At 47.8% G+C, this 19,425-nt stretch overlaps 2 protein-coding genes across 2 annotated transcripts in view; one reads left to right on the top strand and one right to left on the bottom strand.

The window, feature by feature from the left end:
- Positions 1-1,447, bottom strand: part of hif1an (hypoxia inducible factor 1 subunit alpha inhibitor) — a 65,023-nt gene extending 63,576 nt beyond the window's left edge. The window contains exon 1 of the mRNA XM_038783049.1: positions 1,100-1,447. Within this exon, the coding sequence (XP_038638977.1) occupies positions 1,100-1,438 (339 nt within the window). The 5' untranslated portion in view covers positions 1,439-1,447. The remainder of the gene's footprint in view (positions 1-1,099) is intronic.
- Positions 1,448-1,877: 430 nt separating this feature from the next.
- Positions 1,878-17,148, top strand: ndufb8 (NADH:ubiquinone oxidoreductase subunit B8). The gene is made up of 5 exons (XM_038783076.1): positions 1,878-2,015; positions 10,198-10,324; positions 10,543-10,642; positions 13,164-13,319; positions 16,944-17,148. The coding sequence occupies exons 1-5, from the start codon at positions 1,925-1,927 to the stop codon at positions 17,034-17,036; spliced, it is 567 nt and encodes a 188-aa protein (XP_038639004.1). The 5' UTR covers positions 1,878-1,924; the 3' UTR covers positions 17,037-17,148.
- The last annotated feature ends 2,277 nt before the right edge of the window (positions 17,149-19,425 follow it).

Genomic DNA, 19,425 nt, shown 5'->3' with positions numbered 1-19,425 from the left:
CTCTCTGGGATTGGGCTGCATCTCTCTGGGATTGGGCTGCATCTCTCTGGGATTGGGCTGCATCTCTCTGGGATTGGGCTGCATCTCTCTGGGGTTGGGCTGCATCTCTCTGGGGTTGGGCTGCATCTCTCTGGGATTGGGCTGCATCTCTCTGGGATTGGGCTGCATCTCTCTGGGATTGGGCTGCATCTCTCTGGGATTGGGCTGCATCTCTCTGGGATTGGGCTGCATCTCTCTGGGATCGGGCTGCATCTCTCTGGGATCGGGCTGCATCTCTCTGGGATTGGGCTGCATCTCTCTGGGATTGGGCTGCATCTCTCTGGGATTGGGCTGCATCTCTCTGGGATTGGGCTGCATCTCTCTGGGATTGGGCTGCATCGCTCTGGGATTGGGCTGCATCTCTCTGGGATTGGGCTGCATCTCTCTGGGATTGGGCTGCATCTCTCTGGGATTGGGCTGCATCTCTCTGGGATTGGGCTGCATCTCTCTGGGATTGGGCTGCATCTCTCTGGGATTGGGCTGCATCTCTCTGGGATTGGGCTGCATCTCTCTGGGATTGGGCTGCATCTCTCTGGGATTGGGCTGCATCTCTCTGGGATTGGGCTGCATCTCTCTGGGATTGGGCTGCATCTCTCTGGGATTGGGCTGCATCTCTCTGGGATTGGGCTGCATCTCTCTGGGATTGGGCTGGATGTCTCTGGGATCGGGTTGGATCTCTCTGGGATTGGGCTGCATCTCTCTGGGATTGGGCTGCATCTCTCTGGGATTGGGCTGCATCTCTCTGGAATTGGGCTGCATCTCTCTGGAATTGGGCTGGATCTCTCTGGGATTGGGCTGGATCTCTCTGGGATTGGGCTGCATCTCTCTGGGATTGGGCTGGATCTCTCTGGGATTGGGCTGGATCTCTCTGGAATTGGGCTGGATCTCTCTGGGATTGGGCTGGATCTCTCTGGGATTGGGCTGGATCTCTCTGGGATTGGGCTGGATCTCTCTGGAATTGGGCTGGATCTCTGGAATTGGGCTGGATCTCTCTGGAATTGGGCTGGATCCCTGAGGGATCGTGCTGGATCTCTGAGGGATTGCCCCGCCCGCTCATTACCTCGTTGTCTATCAGCGCCTCGACCCGCGGATCGCTGTGGGACATCCTGGGGATGTCCTTGGTGGCGAAGGTGTAATTCCTCAGCTGGACCTCGCTCCAGCGCCGCCTCTCATCCCCACTGGGCTCCGCCATGGCCCGTCTCTGCTCAGGGAGTACGCCCCCCGAGCGGGGCCCGGCCGGCCCCTCACTCCAGCTCCGCCGGCAGCGAACTGAGCCAACAGCCGCCGCGCAATGAGCTCGGCCGCCGGAACTGGGCGGTGCGGCCTCAGCCGGCACGGCCCGACCCCGCGGCACAACTCCCCCTCCGGCCGGGAGGACCGTGTCGGCTCCGGCCAGCATCAGCTCCCACCGGAGCCTGACCGCAGCGCCCCCTCCGGCTGGGAGGACCACGTCGGCTCTGGCCACCATCAGCTCCCGCCTGAGCGCAGCGCCCCCTCCGGCTGGGAGGACCGCGTCGGCTCTGGCCACCATCAGCTCCCACCGGTGCCTCAGTGCAGCGCCCCCTCCGGCCGGGAGGACCGCGTCGGCTCTGGCCAGCATCAGCTCCCACCGGAGCCTGAGCGCAGCGCCCCCTCCGGTTGGGAGGATCGTATCGCGCTCTGCAGCCCTAGTGTAGCCTGAGCGCAGCGCCCCCTCCGCCCCGGAGGACCGCTTCGACTCTGGCCAGCATCAGCTCCCACCGGAACCTGAGGGCAGCGCCCCCTCCGGCTGGGAGGATCGTATCGCGCTCTGCAGCCCGAGTGTAACCTGAGCTCAGCGCCCCCGCCCCCTTTTACCCAGGCTGCTGCGCGTCTTTCCCGCGCTTGCGCAGTGGGGCGAGGAGCAATGGCGCTGAGTGGTCGCTGCCTTGGCTCCTTGGGCAGGAGGGTCCGTAAGAGCCTGCAGCCGGAGAGGATCTGGGCCAGTGTTAGGGCTGGTGAGTAGTGGGGATTTCACCGGAGATTATAAACTGCGCAGCGGGGAGGTGGCAGCACCGGAGTCAGTGTCAGTGCAGTCACCTTGGAGATGGGGCAGGGGTCAGACCCTGCTCTGTCCAACAGCTCTGGCTGCAAACCTGGGGAGATCTGATGTGTTGACAGTGAGGGATTGCAAAGCTAAAATCCATTAGAATCCCTGCAGTGCAGAAGGAGATCATTCGGCCCATTGAGTCTGCACCATCCCTCTGAAAGAGCACCCTACCCAGCCCCGGCCTGTCCCCGTAACCCTGCCAACCGTGATCGTGGCCAACCCACATAACCTGCACATCTTTGGACTGGGTAGCACGGTGGCTAGCAGTGTAGTTTCACAGTGCCAGGGTCCCAGGTTCGATCCCCGGTCTGTGCGGAGTCTGCACGTTCTCCCCGTATCTGCGTGGGTTTCCTCCGGGTGCCCCGGTTTCCTCCCGCAGTCCAAAGATGCGCAGGTTAGGTGGATTGGCCGTGCTACAATTGCCCTTAGTGTCCAAAAACGTTCGATGGGGTTATTGGCTCATGGGGATAGGGTGGAAGTGAGGGCTGAAGTGGGTCGATGCAGACTCGATGGGCAGAATGGCCTCCTTCTGCACTGTATGTTCTATGACTGTGGGAGGAAACCGGAGCACCCGGATGAAACTCACGGAGAAAGTGCAAACTCCGCACACAGTCACCCAGGCCGGAATTGAGGTCCCTGGTCAGTGAGGCAGCAGTGCTGTGCCAATGTGTTAATTGTCACTCGCTGAGTAGAGCACTCCGCTCAGTGAGGAGGCCAGGCATTTGTGTACCTAATACGGGCTAATACCAAAGTCTTTCACGCAAGTTTGAAGATAAAAAGGAAAAGCCTGCTGATGATATTTCAAATAAAAGCAAAACTTCTGGGAAAACTCTGCTGGTCTGTCAGTAAATGTGGAGAGAGAAACAGAGTGAATGTTTTGTGCCTAATATGTCCCTTCTGCAGGATTCTGCTTGGGACATCTGGTCTTAGGATGAGAGGTTAAAGTGAGTTACTGTCTATCTTTAATAATCTTTATTGTCACAATTAGGCTTACATTAGCACTGCATTGAATTTACTGTGAAAAGCCCCTAGTCGCCACATTCGGGCGCCTGTTTCAATTCACCTAACAGCACATCTTTTGGGACTTGTGGGAGGAAACCTGGGTTAAATTCCGGCTTGGGTAGCTCTTTGTGGAGTTTGCTCGTTCTCCCGTGTCTGAGTGGGTTTCCTCCCGCAGTCACAAAGATGTGCAGGTTAGGTGGATTGACCATGATGCAAATTGCCCTTTAGTGTCCAGGAATGTGTAGGTTAGGTGGGGTTGCAGGGATAGGGTGAGGGTGTGGACCGAGGTAGGCCTTTCAGAGGGTCAGTGCAGACCTAATGGACCGAATCACCCCCTTCTGCACTGTTGGGATTTGTGATTCTACGGTAATGGTTAAATTGAAGTTTAGTGGGTGGAAGAAATAAGGTGGACAGGAGAGTTTTGGGAAAGTCCTGTCTTGAGGTAAGAGAGGTGTGGCTGAGGAGTTTAGCAGCAAGTGAGTGAGGTAGGGTTGGAGGAGGGTTCTCCAAGTGTGTTGGAGTTCACTCAGATTCAGAGTTGAGTGGCATCATACACTTCAACATGCATGTTGTACTCTGGAGCTATAGATAGTGATGGTAGAGGCTCCAATGTTCTTTCCATCACATGGCTGACCAGGGATCTCTGCCACTCTTACTGCCTGCTATTGGTGTATGTTTAAAAGTTGATGTTCGACCTGCCGAACTGCATTCTGAATGCACCTTGGTCCTGGGGTAGGAATCAAACCTGGGTTTTCTAGCTCAGAAGCAGGGTTACGACCCATTGCCCCACCAGACCTCCCGTTATGTAGATGGAAGCAATTATGTTTCGTGAGGTGTCAAAAACTCAGCCCGGAGTCGATCATGATACTAAGGTTTCCAACAGTTTGGTTCAGTCTCTGACAGTGGCGAGGCTGTGAATAGTCAGCCTTGGCCCTTCATCTAGGTTCCACAACAAAATAAAGCCTACTTTGATGACAAGGTATCCGAGGAGTATTGTTACAAACCACCCTGGCGTTCAATGCGAGGATATCCCAAAACCCAGAAGAGTAGCGTGGAACACCGGTTTCAGGAGCTTTCCGACTGCGCTGTGATCTGCGCAGTACCACTGGTAACTCCGCCAACTCTTTTGATGTTTGATTTAGTTCCGCTGAATGTGTGGGCGCAGGAGTAGATTGAGTATTTATGCACGAATGTCCTTCCCCTGAAGTAACGTCCACTGGAAGTCCTGGTACAACAGGAACTACTTCTTGTTGAATTCCCACAGCAACATTTCCTCCTATTGTGGTGTATGTGTTTTTTCTATATTGTGAGGAATTCCATACCACCCAGTGAGAAATGGTCCAGTTGTTGTGTGAACAAATAATAAAGAATGTTTATTAACTTAAAAGAAAAACTGTGGAAACTTGACCACAAAGAGGTCGTCAAAACGCATTGTGAAAGTTAATCTTTAATATACAAAAATACAAAGTTTAAAATACATTGTCGCCAGATTCCAGCATCCGCAGTAATTTTCTTTTGTCGCCAGGGTCCCAGGTTCGATTCCCGGCTTGGGTCACTGTCTGTGCGGATTCTGCACATCCTCCCCGTGTCTGCGTGGGTTTCCTCCGGGTGCTCTGGTTTCCTCCCACAAGTCCCAAAAAACGTGCTGTTCGATGAATTGGACATTCTGAATTCTCCCTCTGTGTAACCGAACAGGCACCGGAATGTGGCAACTCGGGAATTTTCACAGTAACTTCATTGCAGTGTTAATGTAAGCCTACTTGTGACACTAAAAAACAGGAGCAGCTAGTTAAATGTCAAAATAAGAGTAATAGAATTCGAACTAACAGCCGTTAAATACAAAATACACAGGTAATAACTAATGACTTCATAGCACTTACTAATTACATCAATAATGGATTTAAATAAGAAGATGCAAAATAATAACACTCTATTACACTTTCCCCCCCATAAATTTTAATCCCCCTTAAAGACAGAAAAGCAATGAAACTAATGCTGCAATCATACACCAAACTTTCAGTAGCTTTGCAACTACACTGTGAACTGCGCAGTACCACTGTTGACTCTGTTAATTCTTCTGATGCGTGACTTAGTTCAGCTGAACTTTTGGGCACAGGAGTAGATTCAGTATCTGGGCACGAGTCTTCCTCTCCTGAAGTAGAGTCCACTGACGTCCTGGTACAACACTTCTTGTTGAATTTCCACAGCCACATTTCCTTCTATTGTGTTATCTTGAACTTTTGCTATCGCAGAGTCAAGGCTCAGATAAATCTGACCTTGATGCCTACAGACAACTCTTCCATTGTTCAATTTCGCTGCCAAAGATACTGGACCACCGGTTAAGAATAACTAGGGGCTTTTCACAGTAACTTCATTTGAAGCCTACTTGTGACAATAAGCGATTTTCATTTAATTTCAGGTAGCCACCGCTGGTTGCTGCCAGAATTCCTGATATAGGCACAGTGATTTGGGTTAAAACGTCTCTCCTCGGTATGATAATCATCACTCTCCTTTTGCTTTTCTTGTCTCCTCCCCAATTTTGCTTTGACATCTGGATGTAGCAGATTCAGGCGAGATTTCGGTCTTCGACCCACCAATGATTCAGCTGGTGAGAGACCCGTGGTTGTTTGCCGTGTGATACGATGTTGGAATACGAATCACGGGAGCTTGGTCCCTGAAGTATCACCTGCCATCCTCTTCAATCCTTCCTTCAATGCCCGAACAGCACGCTCTGCCAAACCATTTGAAGTTGGATGAAAAGGCACAGTACACACATGACATATTTGCACAAACTCGTGGGACAGCTCGCTCGTAAATGTTGTACCGTTATCAGAAATGAGAGAATTTGGTAACCCAGAAGTTGCAAAGACTTGACGTAGCTCCTGCATGCTACTGGGGGCTGTAATGTTGTTCATGATGTATACCTCCAACCACTCAGGATGTGCATCCGCAATGACATTTGACCCATGAAGGGAGCTGCAAAATCCACATGAATTCTCAAACAAGTATGGAAAGGTGCTCGTCGCACCATCTTCTGGTTAGATTAACATGCAGATCAGGATTTCACTTTGCTCGGCAGCACGGTGGCGCAGTGGCCCTGCTGCCTCACGGCGCCGAGGTCCCAGGTTCGATCCCGGCTCTGGGTCACTGTCCGTGCGGAGTTTGCAATTTCTCCCTGTGTCTGCGTGGATTTCGCCCCCACAACAAAAATGTGCAGGCTAGGTGGATTGGCCACACTAAACTGCCCCTTAATTGGAAAAATAGAATTGGGTACTCTAAATTTATTTTTAAAAACAGGATTTCATTTTGATCTCCAAATCCTGCTCCATCTTCGGCTACCAAACATACGATCTGGCTAGACGTTTCATTCGAGAGTAGCCTGGATGAACCTCAGGAATTTCATCCATTTCTAGCAAACAACCAGGGGACGGAATGGCCACTCTCAACCCCCACAACATGCAATCATCCTGCACAATCAACTCGTCCTTCCGCCCCACAGAAGGCTTCAACCCACCATCTTCGATGATAAATGGCCATTCTTGCATCAGAAATCTTTTACCTTGTGATAGAATAGGATCTCTGCCCGTCCCTGGGGATTGGACAAGTCTCTCTGGTGAGGAAACAGTCTCGGGAGGACACAATACCTGGATTGGCAAATCTGGTAAAGGGAGATGACTTAATATGCCTGCATTAGCATTGTCCTTCCCTGCCCTGTACACTGTGCTGACGATCTAAATGCCTAGCGCAGTATTCTTGCTGCGGCCATTGGAGGAATACATTTTGACTCGCTGAGTAGGCTCATCAATGTCTTGTGGGGTTGGTAGATATGGTGGCCAAACGACCATAGAGGTACTGATGGAATCTTTTTTTAAAATAAATTTAGATTACCCAATTATTTTTTCCAATTAAGGGGCAATTTAGCGTGGCCAATCCACCTACTCTGCACATTTTTTTTTTGGGTTGTGGGGGCGAAACCCACGCAGACACGGGGAGAATGTGCAAACTCCACACGGACAGTGACCCAGAGCCGGGATCGAACCTGGGACCTCAGTGCCGTGAGGCGGTTGTGCTAACCACTAGGCCACCGTGCTGCCCGCTGATGGAATCTTTTTACTGCAAAAACGATAGCTAGATTTTCTTTGTCAAGCTGTGAATGCCCCTTTTCAGCGTTCTCGATGCAAAACCAATGCGTTACTCGGACTCGTCCTCCATTACCTGAGAAAGTACCACCCCACACTGTAGGGCGAGACATCGCACGAAAGAATAGGTTCCCTGTCTGGATTAAAGTGGGCTAGCAGATTTGTCAATTGCATTTTGACATATTTTTTAACAAACATTTTATTCAGGCATTTATGGTTTTATAACAACAAAAGATACAAATACAAATGTATCCATGATTCAGTACGTAACCCCCCATCTCTACTCACTGTTCCCGCCTAAACTAGACTGAACTAACCTAACTCCCCCTCCCCCCTTAATCTACTAAAAACAATGGTGGCACCGAGTCCAGAGGTGGCGATCTTTGGAGTGTCGGAAGACCTGGGTGTCCAGGGGGCGAGAGAGGCCGACATTTTGGCCTTTGCCTCCTTGGTAGGTCGGAAACGGATCTTATCAGCGTGGAGGGACTCTGAGCAAATCTTCCTGAAGGTTTCCTCACGGATATAGAGCCTCCTGTGTGCACCTCCAGCTTGATATTCTGTCCGCCAACCTCCACTGCAGCATAAATAGGCTCTGCACGTCTCTCACTCATATTGAACATGTCTTATCAGTGATCCTCTGCCTGGTCTGTGTTTCCCAAGCAATGCACCGCCAACTGAGACGTTCATGCATTTTAAGTTCCCGGCTCAGCCTTCGACTTTCTCTTGACACCCCAGCATTTTTCACTAAATGCTCCTCCTTGTTTGCACTGGTGACAGTATCCATAAACTTACTGTGATTTGCAGAGCGTGACCCTCCACGCCAAACCCACTTCACTGTCTCCACCTTTTTACTTGTTGTTTCTTTTTTTAAAACTTTTTTCGGTGCATCTGCCTGTGTACCGCCATTGGCCTTCTGAATATCTTTTGCGTTGTTGGCAGCCATTTCCATGCCCTGAGAAATGTCTACAGCCTTCTTAAACGTAATTGTGGCTTCTCCCAGCTGAATGCTATCCTTGTTAATGCCACAGACTAGTCTGTCCTGAAGATGTCATCCAAAACTGCCCCAAATCTGCAATGTTCAGAGAGCTGCCTCAATTCAGCAACACAGTTAGCGACAGACTGTCCTGTCTTCTGAAAGTGACATTTGGAATTTGAAATGTACAATTACTGAGGGGTTAGAATTGTTGTGATTCTGGATGAGTGTAACTAAATCCGCAAATAAAATGCACCGCTCCCCCGGCTTCCATGGTATAACTAAATTTCTCAGGCGCTTGTAAGTCCCACTCACTCAGCAGAACTGAGCGCTTTCTAGCCTTGCCTGTGATCCCATTCGTCAAGAAAAGGTGTTCCAACCTTTCCACATACAGTCCAGTTCTCGTTCTCTTCCGCAAACTCACTGATGGGGGCACAAACAAGCCAGGGTGCTGCTAACATGACTTCCATCGGTAAACTTAGCAAAACGTGGTGTGGAAATTGCTGAAACTCAAATTTTGTTATCCCATCCTCGTCGGCAAAAATATGTAATAACGTGACCACAAAAAGTACTCAAAATGCATTGTGAAAGTTAATCTTTAATACAGGAAATTTTCGAAGTTTAAAATACAGTATGGACTCAAACACGGAAGCAGCTAGTTAAACATTGAAGTAACAGAAACAGAATAGAATTAGAACTAATGGCATTTAACTACGAATATGCACTGGTAACAACTACAACTAATGACATGACAGCACTTACTGATGTCATCAGCAATAGATTTAAATAAGAAGATGCATATTAATAACACTATACAACAAAAACACACACAAGAAGGACTATAATACAGCATGACACTTGAGTAACTGATGACTGTGCACATAATTTTGGATGAAACTATCCCTTGGTCCCCAAACCTATGTTACCTGATCTCTGAGGCACTCCATTTCCCAAACAACATCCAATAATAAGTAACTTTACGACCTAAATCCAGCAAATAATTATCGCAAGCGGGTTAAGGTGGTCACGTCTAAGGAATGGTCTTCAGACTCTGCAGCGGTAGAAAATGACTGCTTTCAGGAGAATCCGGGCTGGATTCTCTTGTATCCCAACTGTGTGTTTCTCAGCAGCATGCCGTTCGCTGGCAGTGGGATTCACTATTCCCGCTGCTTGTCAAGGAAGCCATCCCATGCTGCTGGGAAACTCGGGGGGGGGGGGGGGGGGAGACGGCAGGAACAGGGTATCGCAGCGACCAGGGATTTCTGGCCTATATTTGCAACTTTTTTTTAAATTTAGAGTACCCAATTCATTTTTTCCAATTAAGGGGCAATTTAGCGTGGCCAATCCACCTACCCTGCACATCTTTGGGTTGTGGGGGTGAGACCCACACAAGCACGGGGAGAATGTGCAAACTCCACACGGACAGTGACCCAGAGCCGGGATCGAACCTGGGACCTCAGCGTCATGAGGCAGCAGTGCTAACCACTGCGCCACCGTGCAGTTCTGAGGTTAGCTGGCTGTCTTTTTCTTTATTAGTTCCGTAATTATACTATTTATTTCCCTTTGATGTTATTCACCCTATGCAATTGGTTTTTGGTACCTATCCATTTCCTTATCTCGCCACTTTGAAGTTACCACCTCTGTAACCCCATTATTTTCTCTAATCATATTTGCAAAATACTTCTTTTCCACTGATGGGCAAATTTGCATCTCATAATTTCTCCAGCTGTCAGCCTCGAATCAGTTCCCTGTTTTCCTTTGTTTTTACCTTTTTTTTTTAAACCCTTATTTTCCCCCTTAACAGTACCAATATGTGTGGGCAGCTAGCTGTCGCCCTCCTGCTCCTGTGGCTCAATCTGCAATTGCTACAGTGTGTGCCACTGAACCGTGCTCTGTTTCTCCGATAGTGCAGGAAACCTTTTAAAAAGAGTTAACTCCAGATTGTTTTTGCTGATGCTCTGGGTTTTCCTCTGCAGCCTCTGATCTTTCTAAGGACATGCTGCCAGGTCCGTATCCCAGAACACCAGAGGAGAGAGAGAAGGCAGCAAAAAAGTACAATATAAGGGTGGAAGATTATGAGCCATATCCTGACGATGGAATGGGGTGAGTTTATTTTGGCAAAATGTGTTTAATTCTATGGGATAATGGAAATCAGAGGTGTGCCAAAATGTCACGTTGATAAAAGACAATCTAATCGAATCTTACTCTTACAAAGTTTGGTTTCTGGCTTTAATTGTTTTGACGTGTTACCCGAGTAACTATTGTAGCTTCACCTGCAGGCTCTTTACAGCAAAACTGAAAGTTTGCTTTCCTCTAAACAGATTTGGTGACTACCCGAAACTACCGAACCTGTCGCAGCAAGAGCGAGATCCGTGGTACACCTGGGATGAGCCTGACCTGCGTCGCAACTGGGGTGAGCCGGTAAGCAGTGATGCGGAGGGTCTATGTAGCAGGCCTGACCAAGTGGCTCCAAGTTTATTGTTCCTGGCTAAAGTATTGAAAACGCTCAAAGACCATTCCTCTGATTTAAAATCATCTTCTGGCAAAAGAAAAATGGGTTAAAGGGGTGGAAACTGGGAATCAAACATGGGATCTTTGTGGTTTTTTGGCTCCGTATTTAAGGAGGTGCACTTTTCAAATCAACCACTGGAGCAAAAATCTTCTGATTCTTTTGTTTTTACTGATTTAAAAATTCTGAACAAGTTGTTAATGGTTAAAACAAAAGGAGGAAGTACAGATCTTGCATTTATAAAGCACCTGGATGTCCTCAGGATGCCCAGGTGTGTTAGGTCGACGATCGTTTTGAGGTGTCAGTCACTGTTGCGTAGGCAAACATGACAGCCAATTTGCACAGAACAAGGGCAGCACGGTAGTACAGTGGTTTGCACAGATGCTTCACAGCTCCAGGGTCCCAGGTTCGATTCCTAGCTTAGGTCACTGTCTGTGTGGAGTCTGCAAGTTCTCTTCGTGTCTGCGTGGGTTCCCTCCGGGTGCTCCGGTTTCCTCCCACAAGTCCCAAAAGACGTGCAGGTTAGGTGGATTGACCATGCTAAATTGCCCTTAGTGTCCAAAAAGAAAAGGTTAGGTGTGGTTACGGGGATAGGGTGGAGGTGTGAGCTTAGGTAGAGTGCGCGTTCCAAGGGCCGGTGCAGACTCGATGGGCTGAATGGCCTCCTGCACTGTAAATTGTTTGATAAGATCCCGCCAACAGCATTGAGAGGAATGACCAGCTAATCTGTTTAATAATCTTTATTAGTGTCACAAGTAGGGTTACTGTGAAAATCCCCTAGTCGCCCACTCTGGCGTCTGTTAGGGTACACAGAGGAAGAATTCAGAACGTCCAATTCACCTAACCAGCACGTCTTTCGGGACTTGTGGGAGGACACCGGAGCACCCGGAGGAAACCCACATAGACAAGGAGAGAATGTGTAGACTCCGCCTAGACAGTGACCCAAGCTGGGAATCGAACCGGGGGTCCCTGGCGCCATGAAGCAACAGTGCTAACCACTGCTATCGTGCCGCCCTAGGAATTGGTTGAGCGATAAATGTTGACAAGGTCTCCAGCTCTACATTGACAAATTACCATGGATTATTTTACATCCACTTAAACAAGCAGACCGGATCTCCGCTCACCGTATCGTCCAAAAGGTGGCACCTTTGACGATGCAGCACTCCCTCAGTCATGTACTGATTAGGTAGACCTAGATTATGTGCTCAAGTCCCAGAGGCGGGGTTTGAACTTGCGACCTTCCTGGTGTGCTACGGTGAGAAAAGCTTCAAACAGCTGAAATAATTTTTTTTGTGTGACGTTCACAGTTTTGGTTCAGTTGGTAGCGCTTTGTCTCTTGGGCAGGTGTTGGTTTGAAGTCCCACATCAAACCTTGGCCAGGTGATCTATGTCAATAATGCAGAGTAGAGCTGTGGAAATGCCATACGCGAGATCCCATCAGCCTGTTCTGGACATAAAGGTGCTGCCATGTTATTATAAGAAAACCTGGAAGATCTTTCCTGGCCAATGGACACTGGCAAACTAGCAGATTATCGTTACTGCGCTATAGGGAAATGTGGACTGCACAAGACAGTATAGAGGAGATTTACGAGCATGTTGCCTGATTGGAGAGTTTTAGTTACAAGGAGAGAGTTGAAGAGTTTTCTTTGGAATAGAAGAGGCTGACTGGTGATCTGATTGAAGTATATACAATTGAGAGATCTAGGTGGAGTAGATGGATTGTTTGAGGATGTCCATTTCTGGGAGCATGGGGTTAGGGTAAGAGGTAGGAGATGTGGAGGGGATTCAAGGGGCAATTGCTTCACCACAGGAGGATGGAGATCTGGAACTCACTGTCTGATAAGAGTGGTGGAAGCACAAATCTTCATAATATTTTTTTTTAAATTTAGTGTACCCAATTATCTTTTTCCAATTAAGGGGCAATTTAGGGCGGCCACTCCACCTACCGGCATGTCTTTGGGTTGTGGGGGCGAAACCCACGCGAACACGGAGAGAATGTACAAACTCCACACGGACAGTGGCCCAGAGCCAGGATCAAACCTGGGACCTCGCTGGCGTGAGGCAGCAATGCTAACCACTGCGCCACCATGCTGCCCTGGATAATATTTAATAAACCCTTGAGTATGCACTTAAAAAGTGCTCCAACCTACAAGGCCATAGACCACAAACTGGAAATTGAAATTAGGCCAGTTAGCTAGTTGTCAACCCGCATGGACATGATGGGCTGAATGGCCTCTTGTGCTGTAATTTCTATATGATTTGCTGTTCAGTCATCCAGTGGCTTAAAATGCCTTCAATATTTTACCCACCTAAATAGTCCTCTGCAAAGTATTCTTTTAAATGTGAGATTCAACAAGGTGCTGTATAAATTTATGTTTTCTAAATACTGTTTTAAATATCACTTAACATATTTGAAAACTTTTTTTTTTCCAGATGCATTGGGACTTTGACATGTTCATTAGGACTCGTGTGGACACCTCCCCAAGTCCTGTGGACTGGAATACTATGGTCAAAACATTGGGTGGCTTTGTAGGTTTTATGTTGTTCATGTTCTACATTGGGGAGATATTTCCTTCATATCAGCCTGTGGTAAGTTGTAATTCTAAATTTCTGCCTAATTAATCTCTTATTTACTTACTCTATCAAGTCTGATTGATGCTACCGTGGTCAGTGTCCCTTTGAACCTCCTTCCTCTTCTTTTAAAACAGCACTGCCCTAGTGTGGTGAATGTGATTCACACGGGATTATAATCCATATATATGTGTCTATATTGTAAGTGCAGTTGCACTACCTGACCACCAGGGGGAGTAGCTCTGGGAATACTCGAGAGTTGTACTGGGCTTCTCCCTTTGCTCCACCCAGGACTCCTCCCCCGGGAGCTGCTGTATAAAGATCAGTGCCACAGGGTCAGCCGGCCAGTTCACCGAAAGTTCAACGGCTAACAGGCTGGCTCTGTTGTAAGTATATTAAAACCGCTATTCTAATCCTACAAGCACGTGTCTGTAGAATTGTTGGTTCCAACGCCGAGATAATTCTCCATTTCATGATATGCGTGCGATGTTGAACGCAATACACCTCACAGTCACACACAAGCAACATAACTGCAGATGCTGGAATTCTAATTTAAAAACTGGAAATGCCACAAATACTCAGCAGGTCAGGCAGCTTCTGTGGAAAGAGAAACAAAGTGGAGGTTTTGGGTCGTTGACTTCTGTCAGAACTGGGAATGGTTAGAGATGTAGCAGGTTTTAAGCAAGTATAGAAGTAAGGGAAGGTCTATGATACGGGTGACAGGCAGAAGAAATTAAGTCACAGAATTGTTGTGGTGGAGAAGGGAGGCCGTTTGGCCCATCGTGTCTGCACTGGCAAGTCACTATAAGAGGTTTAATAACAATCTTTATTGTCACAAGTAGGCTTACATTAACACTGCAATTAAGTTACTGTTAAAAACCCCCCAGTCGCCACATTCCGGCGCCTGTTCAGATACACGGAGGGAGAATTCAGAATGTCCAAATTGCAGGATAGCACGTCTTTCGGGACTTGTGGGAGGAAACCGGAGCACCCGGAGGAACCCCACGCAGACACGGGGAGAACGTGCAGACTCCGCACAGACAGTGACCCAAGCCGGGAATCGAACCTGGGAAGCAACAGTACTAACCACTGTGCTGCCCTTGATGGTACAAATCAAAAGGAGGCGGTAATGGGACAAGTAAAGCAACAGAAGATATAAATGGCAACCGCAGAATTATCACCGATAAATGTTGTCTGAAAACTTATTTAGATTTAAGAGTGTTGAGTCCCAGAGGGTTATAGAGTGTCTCATTGAGGATACTCGGTCAGATTCTAAATACCCCGAGACACCCAGTTCTACTTTCCCCACAAAGTGTTTCTGTCCTTCCAATGCCTCTCTGCTGCCAGACGTTTGCTCCTTGGTGAGCTTCCCACTTCGACACTGGGGAGAGCAAGACCGTTGTATTCAATCTTCAAACTCTGTAGCCACATGATCAATTCCACAACCCCCCCCCCCCCTCGTTTTAGCCCACTTACTTCTGAAACCCTCAGGCCTTTTGCCACCTCCTGACCAGATTCTCTCCATTCATCCAGTTCTACTGTCTATCTTTCATCAAGCCCCACTCTAACCACCCACTTCCAACCTTCTAGCTGTCTGATTTTTAAAATGCTCATCCCCATGTTTAATTTTTTTTTTTTAAATTTAGATTACCCAATCATATTTTCCAATTAAGGGGCAATTTAGCGTGGCCAATCCACCTACTCTGCGCATTTTTGGGTTGTGGGGGCGAAACCCACGCAGACACGGGGAGAATGTGCAAACTCCACACGGACAGTGACCCAGAGCCGGGATCGAACCTGGGACCTCAGCGCCGTGAGGCGGTTGTGCTAACCACTAGGCCACCGTGCTGCCCTCCCATGTTTAACTTGAGCCTTGGCCTTGGGCCTTGTTTCTCCCTATCTGTAACCTATATTTCTGCACTCGTCCAAATTTGCAGGCCCTATTTCCAAGCTCCACAGTTGGATACCATACATCTTGGGATTGCTTTGCCTAACACCTCCACGCCTGCAAATCCTTTAAGGTGTTCCAGTAAACCCCACATCTTGGACTCACCCCTCCCAATATCTCCTCCTTTGGCTGGGCACCATTTTTTTTTTGCATCAGTGAAGTGTTTTGGGGATGGTCTGCATTGAAGGTGCTATATAAATTCAAGTTGGTCTTACGCAGGAGCGTTCCCTTATCTATATATCTTCCCACTGGGCGTATATCTGTGTCGATGTTGAGTAACAGTAAGAAGTCTTACAACACCAGGTTAAAGTCCAACAGGTTTGTTTCAAACACGAGCTTTCGGAGCACTGCTCCTTCCTCAGGTGATGTTGAGTAAGGCTGTGGTGCATAACATCCCTACCAGTTGAATACTTTACTGGCACCCACTGTTGAGGATCGTGGAGTTGGGAAAGAAGCCAGAGGATGAATATATTCAGGAAGAGAGGGGGAAAATATTGAAAGGTGGCGTTGGGGTGCAGTAAATTGTCTTGACTGAAATGCCGATTCGGGGGGAACCACAGATTTGAGCCAGGGAAGTGGGACGGAAATGGGAGGAGATGGGGATTAAGACACTGAAAGATTTGTTTCTTGGGGGTCGGTGTGCAGGATTGAAGGAGCTGGGAGTGAAATATGGGCTGGAGCAGGGGGAAATGTTTAGATACATGCAGGTTCGAGATTTTGCCACGAAGGAGATAGAGAGCTTCCCGAGGAACCGGCCTCCACATTGCTGGAGGAGGTGCTGAAGACAGGGGGACTGGAGAAGGGGTTAGTGTCAATAGTTTACAGGGCTATTTTGGAAGAGGAGAAGGCACCACTGGAAGGGATCAAAACAAAGTGGAAGGAAGAGTTGGGAGAGGATATGGTTCTGGTGTGAGGTGCTCCGGAGAGTGAACATGTCCATCCCGTGCATAAGGTTGGGGCTGATACAGCTGAGGGTGGTATACAGAGCACACCTCACCAGGGCGAGGATGAGCCGGCTCTTTGAGGGGGTAGAAGTTGTGTGCGAGGAGGGGTGCAAATCACGTTTGTATGTTTTGGTCCTGTCCAAAGCTAGAGGATTACTGGAAGGAGGTTTTTAGGGTAATTTCCAAGGTGGTGCACGTGAAACTGGACCCAGGCCCCTTGGGAGGCCATATTCGGGGTGTCGTATCAGCCGGGGTTGGAAACGGGTGCGGAGGCAGATGTTGTAGCCTTTGCCTTGTTGATCGCCCAAAGGCGGATCCAGTTGGGATGGAGAGCAAACCTCTGCACCCTGTGTCCTGGTGGGGGGGGGGGGGGCTGTTGGAATTCTTGACTCTTGAGAAGGTTAAGTTTGAACTGAGGGGAAGGATGGAGGGGTTCTACAAGTCATGGGCATTTTTTGGATAACATGGAACATTGGTGCTGGGATGAGGGGGACTGTGTGTGTTAATGGTGACTGGGTCATTCCTGAATCCTTTTTGTTATTTGTTTATGTTAACATGCGGGCTGCTGTTTGGGGGTTTGTGGGAGTGTGGGATTGTTGTTGATGGTATGGGGATTGACATTATATTCGTTACTGCTTATTGTTTATTGTTGGTGGGTGTAAATTTGGGAGAAAATGTGAAAAAGGAGGAGAATAAAAATACTTTGTTTAAAAAAAAAGCTGATATTTCATGTTTAATTATCTTTTGCAGGCTCCGAAACAGTATCCCTACAATAACCTGTACCTGGAGAATGGAGGAGCATCTGACAAAGAGCAGCCTGAAGTGCAGAATTATAAAATCTGACCAGTGTTCCTTGTCTGATTGTAGGGTGCAGATCATTTTGGGACTGATCTTTTATTCTGTACAGTCAATAATGTCTAATGTCTGAATAATAAATAGCCGAATATTCATCCTATTTATGGAATCCTATTGACGGAAAATAAAAATGAAATATGTTTTTGGAGGATTATACCAACAGATGGGCTGAATGGCCTCCTGCACTGTAAAATCTATGATCTATGAGATGTAGTGGAGCAAAGGGATAGACAACACTATCCATTACATTCCCTTTTGAAGTTTAAGATGTCAACTAAAATCGATTTTGTAAAGGCTGCACTCAATGTTTGAGTGACGACCACTATTAGCCACATAACTGGACACAAATGTGCCACCAACGTATCTAATTTATTACAGATTGTCTTGCTTTACCGGAGGCAGCGTAACATTGTCCTTAGCTGCAGATTGCAACTGAATCTCCTGGTCCGAATGAAACACTATTTGTGAAAAAAATAACATCACTTTGAATATTTTCAATCACTTAGGGGCTGGTTTAGCACAGGGCTAAATAGCTAGCTTTTAAAGCAGACCAAGGCAGGCTAGCAGCATGGTTCAATTCCCGTACCAGCCTCCCCGAACAGGTGCCGAAATGTGGCGACTAGGTGCTGTCTTGGCGTAGCATAAGCTGCTTCCTTGATGTTCACTCTGACAAAGGAAGGTTCAGACGTGGAGATAACTTCAACACGTTTATTAAACTATTTACAATTCTCCTACTCGGATTCGCCTCTACTGTTAATCCTTCTATAGCTACTCAGACTGACGAACCAGTCTGCTACAATCCACGTGGTGGGTGTGATGTTGAATCAACCCTGTGTCTGTACTCACCGGGTGTCTCCACCGGAAAGAGGAAGATCATGTGCGCTGTGTCCTTTATATATGGGTTGGTGTAATGCACCCCTGTGGTAGTGTCAGCTCTGTGTGTATCGTGAATGCCCATTGGCCGTGTCCTATCTTACTGACCTATTGGTTGAGTGTCTGTGTGTCATGTCTCTGGTGCTCCCTCTAGTGTCTAGCTAGTCTACTTGTACTTGCATTAACCCCTTCTGTATCTACAGTGATGCATATCACCACAGGGGCTTTTCACAGTAACTTCATTTGAAGTCTACTTGTGACAATAAGCGATTTTCATTTCATTCACTTTAAGGCTATGAAAAATTGTAACAATTGTAAACCTCTTGAAGATGGGGTCTCGCTACCCTCGCAGGCCCGCATTCTCCTAAGTATCAGTGACACAAAACAAACTTTGCATGCAATTTCCACCTTGTGGAAAACCTTTACTAACCTACCAAGTAGGCCGGCACAATAGTGCAGTGGTTAGCACTGCTACCTTGGCCTCAAAGACCCGGGTTTGATCCTGGCCCCGGGTTACTATCCGTGTGGAGTTTGCACATTCTCCCCATGTCTGTATGGGTCTCATCCCCACAAGCCAGAGTAGGTGGATTGGCCACGCTAAATTGCCCCTTAATTGGAAACATTTTTAAAAAGTAAGAAACTTAAAATCAACCTACCGAACAATAGCAGAAACAGACAACACCAGTTGTTTAGTGAGACACGCGTGCTGGGACCCATTCCTGGCTGCTCAGCCTGTTGAACAAATCCTTCGACACGACTTCCTGTGACAGACCAGGTGACACTCCCCTGGCTGCAGCTTGTGAGCTGTAGCTTTATACCCCAGTTCTGACCCTGGTCTCTTGACATATAAATCAGACCTTTAATCGAATCATCCAATAGGGTTTCAGTGCTTTAGCAATCCCACCGTGGCTATGCAAGACCACCTTCCCTTGGCAGGAGTGGGTGTCTCCATGGACATATCAGTAATCTGCTTTTTGATGAGGCGTAAAAGCCATTTGCACACATCAGAGAGGCCATTGTCCATGAGAGTTATTGTCGGCAGAGTTACTTGGTGCAATTAGCCTGGGCCACTACCTTAACGACATGTCCTGACGTGTCTGTGGGTGTGTCCCTGCTCAGTTGAACTGTCTTTTTAAAAAGTCCAATGTGAGCTCCAGCAATAATGTCATCAGTCAAACTTCTCCCTTTGTCCTGATGACCTCACTGCGTGTTCCCAGCACCTGGTGAACTCCACACACAGGTCCACACCATAACTGGGTTATATTTTGCTTACAAGTAACACAGATTAAAATGCTGCAGCATCCACCCTTAAGTGTATAACTTGGCATACACACATTACTACATTTGTGATTCTAATCCATTCACTTAATTCCATCCCTCCGGTAATATTCACCAGCTCATGAGCATAAAGATTCGATAATACCTGTGTACCTTGCCCAACAGGTTAAGCCAGGGTAAACCAACACATTCCACCCTGGCAAGAACAGGTCAGATCCTAGTGTAT

This window comes from Scyliorhinus canicula, chromosome 22 (assembly GCF_902713615.1).
Source record: "Scyliorhinus canicula chromosome 22, sScyCan1.1, whole genome shotgun sequence".
Taxonomy (NCBI): domain Eukaryota; kingdom Metazoa; phylum Chordata; class Chondrichthyes; order Carcharhiniformes; family Scyliorhinidae; genus Scyliorhinus; species Scyliorhinus canicula.
Note: the sequence above shows the minus strand (reverse complement) of the source record. Positions and strands in the feature narration are given on the sequence as shown.